The sequence below is a fragment of the Echinops telfairi genome, unplaced genomic scaffold (assembly GCF_000313985.2).
Source record: "Echinops telfairi isolate 266 unplaced genomic scaffold, ASM31398v2 ScPeMD7_31;HRSCAF=116, whole genome shotgun sequence".
Classification (NCBI taxonomy): Eukaryota; Metazoa; Chordata; class Mammalia; order Afrosoricida; family Tenrecidae; genus Echinops; species Echinops telfairi.
In genome coordinates, this window is record NW_022103928.1 from 30304969 (window position 1) to 30311177 (window position 6209).

Genomic DNA, 6209 nt, shown 5'->3' on the forward strand with positions numbered 1-6209 from the left:
GTGTCGATGGTTATACAAGCTGTAAGAGTCCCCCAAAAAATGATTAAAAAAAAAAAACACCATCAAAAAAAGTTAAAAGAGAACTCAAAGACTGGGGAAAAGCATTTAGTAACAATATATCAGATAAAGGGCTAATCTCCAAAATCTGTAGAAAACTATTAACATCTTAACAAGAAAAATACAAATAACCCAATTTAAAAAATGGGTACAGGACATAGACAATTTACCAAAGACAACATCCAGGCAGCCAAAAACTCTGTGAAGAAATGTTCAAGTTCATTAGGAATAAGAAAAATACAAATTAAAACAGCAATGAGATACCGCTGCACACTAATACTTTTAGCACAATTGGATAAAACATCGACGAATAAATGCTGCAGAGGATGTGAAGGACTGGATGCTCATTCATTGCTGGTGAGACTGCACCATTGTACATCACTGTGGAACCCACTATGGCACTTCCTTACACGCAAATACAAATACCTTACGATCCAGCAACCTCTCCCCTGGGCATGTACCCCAGAGAAACAAAGCATACAAGAGGAACAGACCTATGCACACCTGGGTTGACTGCAGCAATTTCCTAATAGCGAAAACATGGAGACAAGCAAACGCTTGGACTTCAGAGGAATGAATGGATGAACAAGGTCTGGCACATTTGCCGTGTGGGGCAATACAACAATAACCACTCGTAAACAGTGCAGGGCATGGACAAAACTAAAGAACACTGTGCTTAGCGAACTTAATGTTATACAGAGAAATACTTAATAACACCATAGGATGCGGAAAAGCAGGGAAAAAGACATGTGGGCTTTATACCAAAAGATAAGACTTTGAAGACTCTGAGGAGACTAAGGGGCAGGGGCTGGAAGAGGATGAGGGAGGGATAGGAAACTATCGAGGGAGGGAAGAAGGATGGAAGGGGAAAATGAAAGAAAGTCACAATGATGAAGGGTTTAACGGAACATCTGTGTGGCGGATGTTTCTTTAAAAACCAAGTTAAATAAGAAAATAACTTGTGAAAAAAAAAAAAGGATGCTCACAACCTTAAAAACAAAACTCAAAGGATGCTCACAACCTTAAAAACAAAACTCAGATTCCCCACCTCGTGGGCCTCAGTCTTGGTCTAAGTGGCTCAAAACGGGAGGAAAGCAAAACTGAAGTGGACTTGCAGTTTTCGGACATACATGTTCATTTCAAACATATGGGAAAAACATGTATTGTCCTAACTATTGGCCAACGTTATCCACCTACCATTAATAAAAGAACTGAAAACATGTGTGCTGGACAATGATTGCAGTTTGGGAGCAAAATCACGTTGGGAAGGGAGACTGAAATTGAGGCGTGGCTGAGGAGGTCTCCCAAGATGACCAAAATGCAGAAAACCAACCAAATGCACCGCCGTGGGGTGGATTCCAATCATAACAGGGGCTCATAGGACCCTACAGAACGGGACAGAACTGCTCCTGGGGCCCTGCCACTCTTGGGGTTCTGCCACTCTTTAGGGACGCATAAGCCTTATCTTTCTCCTCAGGAGGGTTGAACAGGTGACGCAGAAGGAGGCTGTGCAGAGCTCCGTGGTTGGTAGTCTTGCCGCGACGCCGCAGTGCTCGGACTTCTCCAGCCTCTCCGGCCCCTCCAGCGAGGAAGGGGTCAACGCCAGAGAGGACGCCCCTCCCCCCGGGGGGCGGGCCAACTCTGCGCACGCGCAGGCGCGGGCTGCGGAGTGCGCCTGCGCGGAGCGCCGGGCGACGTGGCCCGGTCCAAGTCCGGAAGTGACCCTAGCGGAGCAGGAAGGCTTCCACTCCGAGCCGAGTCTGCGGGTCCTGGTGTTGCTGCTTCGTGTTCCCGCCGGCGCCGTCATGCTTAAGAAATTCGACAAGAAGGACGAGGAGTCGGGTGAGCGGGCCCGGCAGTCCTGGGGCGGGGTCCCCCCCGCAAGCTCTAAAGCCCCTACCTTAACCGAGAGACCGAGGCCCCGAGCGGGAGAGGGGCTTTGGCCAAGGCCCGCAGCTGACCGCGCATCCTCCAGGGCCCCCATGTGTAAGCTCGGACTGACCTGCCTGATGACCACGGGCAGGGCGCCTCCCTGGACCTGTTTCCGCACCTGTCAGCGGAAGAACGGAGCTAGATGCTCCGGTGTGCCCTCTGGGACGCCGTTGCTGCCTGCCAAGCCCAAGTGTAATCTGTAGGGCCGCTGTCTGGTGGCTGAGGACCTTGACTCCTTTATGCACTTAGCAAATGTATTTGGGGCCCTTACTGTATGCCCGGCACTGCTCTGACCCCTGGATGTAGGAGCGGGAAAACAAAGTAGACCTGGGATGCTTTAAGCTGCAACTGTTTAATGCACCGAGTACGATGCTCACAGGCATCAACCTGAGAATTATACACCTGATTACTCTGCAGTGAAAACCTAGTCATGAGAAGCTGTGGTTTCTTGCCTGTGGTGGGTACTCCGTTAAGTGAGGGTTGTGTGAACGAGTGCAAGACATGTCCCCGTAGCAGAGGACTGTCCCAGGACTGCTGGAGTGAAGGATCCTTGCAGTCCATCTATGAGCCGATTAGAGCGCCTGGGTAGCCAGCCCTGAGGAGTTTGAACTTGACCAAACAGACAGTAAGGATGTCTGTTCTCTTTCTGTTTGACAGAGTTTTTAAGATTTAGGGACAGAATGGTCCTCAATCTCTCTTCTCCTTGCCTATAGGTGGAGGCTCCAACCCGTTTCAACACCTAGAGAAGAGTGCGGTACTCCAGGAGGCAAGTGTCGTTTGTGTCCACCCCATCTCCCACTGTAAATGCTCATGATGGATGTTAGGGAAATAGTACCCAAGCCAAAGCCATCTCACGGCTGTCAAGTTAGTTCTGATGCTTATTGACCCTATAGGACAAAACCCCAATGGGGCTTTGATGCTGTAAATCCTGATAGAAAGCAGAAAGCCTCATCTTTTTCCCATGGAAAGCCCGGTGTGTTTTTTATCACCAACCTTGTGGTTAGCAGCCCAAAGTGTAACTCACTCTGCCACTAAACCTGTGGTTCTCAACCTTCCTCATGCCACGACCCTTTGATACAGTGCCTCATGTTGTGGTGACTCCCAACCATAAAATTATTTTCATTGCTGCTTCATCACTGTCATTTTGCTACTGTTATGATTCAGACGACCCCTGTGAAAGGGTTGTTCGACCTCCAAAGGGGTCTCAACCCACAGGTTGAGAACTGCTGCACTAAACCAAAACCAAATTCACTGCTTTCAAATCGGTTGCGACTCATCTCCACTGTATAGGACAGGGTAAAACTGCTCCAGTATGTTTCAGAGACTATTTACTGGAGTAGAAAGCCTCTTCTTTCTCCCTCAGAGCAGCTGGTGTTTTAGAACTGCTGACCTTGCTTGCAGTTAGCAGTCCAACGCATGGCCACCACCCCACCAGAGCTCCTTCAATAGAACCATGTTCAGTACTGATTGAGAAGGCAATAGGAGAGAAACCTGTGCCTAGAAAGACAGAGAAACTTTTTCCCCAGACAGATTGTGTCTACATGTTTGTAATTTTGTTGTTCTCCTTCCAGTTAATAAACGCTTTTAAAAATCATTTTATTGGGGGCTCGTACAACTCTTATCACAATATATACATACATCCATCGTGTCAAGCACATTTGTACATTTGTTGCCATCATAATTTTCAAATCATTCTCTTAATACTTGAACCCTTCTATCAGCTTCTCAGTTTTCCCCTCTCTCATGAACCCTTGATAATTTATAAATAAAATTTTTTTCATGTCTTACACTGACCGATGTCTCCCTTCACCTACTTATCTGTTGTCCATTCCCCTGGAAGGCATTCTAGGTAGGTCATTGTGATAGTTTCTTAATTGTTTGCTGATCAGTAGGTGTGCATATCCCTAACAGTAAGGAGAATTGTTAAGATGAGTTAAGAAAACTTAAACTCCGTACGGAAATAAGCTTGTCTAGGCAAGTGTGTTTATTTACCCTGGGACTTCTCAGGAAGGTAATCGTTTTGGTGGCTTCTTCGTAGGCCCGTGTATTTAACGAAACTCCCATCAACCCTCGAAAATGTGCCCATATCCTCACCAAGATCCTTTATCTCATAAACCAGGTAAGAGGGCGAGACTCGCAGATGGGGAAACTCGTGCTGAGGGAGGTTGGGGGAGTTACGCATGTTATCCTAGTGTGTTGTCTCTACTGGAACTTCTGCAGGGTCTGAGGATCTGGCTTAGGCTGACCTGGCAGGAGCCATTGGCCCCTTCTGGCTCAGGCTGATGTCTCGCTCTTGATTACCACAGGGGGAACATCTGGGGACCACCGAAGCAACTGAGGCCTTTTTTGCCATGACCAAGCTCTTTCAGTCTAATGATGTAAGTGCCGCAGCCCCACCTTTCCTTGGGGGTGGCCGTGGCTTGTGCCTTCCTAGTCCTAGGTTGGTGGGAGAGCCCTGGAAAGCTAATCCCAGCAGTCAGCATGGGCTGCCTTTGTGCAGAGTTTTCTCCTGACTCTGGCCCTCGTGCTGAGCAAGGAGTGAGAGGGTTTTCCCCTTCTCTTTGACAGCCCACACTCCGTCGGATGTGCTACCTGACTATCAAGGAAATGTCCTGCATCGCAGAAGATGTCATCATTGTCACCAGCAGGTGAGTCTTTAGGGCAATGCGTGGCTCCTTTGATGGGTCCACTGACACAGACCATTTTCCCTCGTGTGTACATTTTTGATGTGTATCAGACTTGGGGTTGGCATAGGTGCCTGGAGTCCTTTCCGCTTCTGCCTCTTCATCTTTCAGTTACTGCTGCCAGCCTTCAGGGGGTGCTGTTCCCCTCTACCTCTCTGGCAATAACGGGCATGAACCTTTCCTTCCCTTGGTTCATTATAGTCACCAAGCCAGCCTTGTACTTCCACGAAGACTTTAATGAGTACTAAGAGAGAGTAACAGGAAAAATAGAGAATCCAAGTGGTATACCGACAGGCATGCTTACTGTGTACTGCTTTAGGTGATTCAGGAGACAAATTACAGATTATATTACTACCACACCCCTCAACTTGAATTTGGGTCAGAAATGCCTTCCTAGAAGAAGCTGTCCAAACAGTCCTAAAGGATGAGTGTGAACTAGCCTGGCCAAGTGGAGGTGAGGGGTGAAGGATGCTCCAGGCGGAGGTAACACGCCTGCAAAGGCCTGAAGGCCAAACACAGTCTGTCTGGGGAACCTCCACCGTAAAGAGGTATGCTTGACGTTCATGACAGTAGCAAGCCACTGTTGTCATATGATCCCAAATCGGTTGGTGTGTTTTATGGAAGCTCCCTTGAGCTGCTGTGTGGAGTTTGGTTTGGAGGAGCAAGAATAGTTTGGAGAGGGGATAATGGAGCCTTGCAAGACGTGGGAAAGGACGGGAACTGGGGAATGGAAGGCCCAGGACTGAGCAGGCAGGCCGGCCCCCACCCACATTAAAGAGCTTCTTCCCCCACAGCCTGACAAAAGACATGACTGGGAAGGAGGACAACTACCGGGGCCCAGCTGTGCGTGCCCTCTGCCAGATCACTGATGTGAGTCTTGCCCGCCACCCTTTCCTCCCTGCTGCCCTACTGCTCATTGGGGAACTGGGTCTTGGCCTGGCTTGCATTAGGGGGGCCCTCACTTCCTGGGCATCGTCCAGAGCTCTGGGATGAGGGTGGTGTGTAGGAACACATGGAAGTAGTTAGTCTCTTCCTCTTCCCACATGCTCCTCCACAGCCCAGCGCCTGCCCTCCAGGGGCTGCTGAGCAGTGACGGGTGCCCTTGCCCCCACTCCTCCTCTCCACAGAGCACCATGCTGCAGGCCATTGAGCGCTACATGAAGCAGGCCATTGTGGATAAGGTGCCAAGCGTCTCCAGCTCCGCCCTGGTGTCCTCTCTGGTGTGTATCTGCAGGTGGGATGGAACCTCGGAGAAAATCTCAGAACCACTCTACCATTAGAAGAAAAGTGTGTTGTATCCCCACGTCTGAGGATGCGGATCTCACTTACCCTCTCACTAAAGAGATCGGGAAACTGGCTCAGTGGTGGGGCCTGGTGGGAGGACAGGATGGCCTTAGCCTATCCCTTGGGGCTACAGAGGGTTGAAGGTTGAAGCTGCCAGCAAATCTTCAGTCATGGTAGGGAGTGTGAGGGTGAGAGCCATCCTGAGTTTGGTACCATGGTCACAGAGGATCAGGACAGCATTTGAGGTCTGGG

The 6209-nt window shown here is 49.4% G+C and overlaps 1 protein-coding gene across 1 annotated transcript in view; it reads left to right on the forward strand.

Moving 5' to 3' along the window:
• Positions 1-1781: 1781 nt before the first annotated feature.
• The window catches only part of COPG1 (COPI coat complex subunit gamma 1), a 24893-nt gene continuing 20465 nt past the window's right edge, over positions 1782-6209 (forward strand). Inside the window, 8 exon segments of the mRNA XM_004702507.4 lie at positions 1782-1899; positions 2703-2755; positions 4028-4108; positions 4296-4367; positions 4558-4637; positions 5468-5543; positions 5801-5962; positions 6101-6139. Of these exon segments, the coding sequence (XP_004702564.1) occupies positions 1863-1899; positions 2703-2755; positions 4028-4108; positions 4296-4367; positions 4558-4637; positions 5468-5543; positions 5801-5962; positions 6101-6139 (600 nt within the window). The 5' untranslated portion in view covers positions 1782-1862.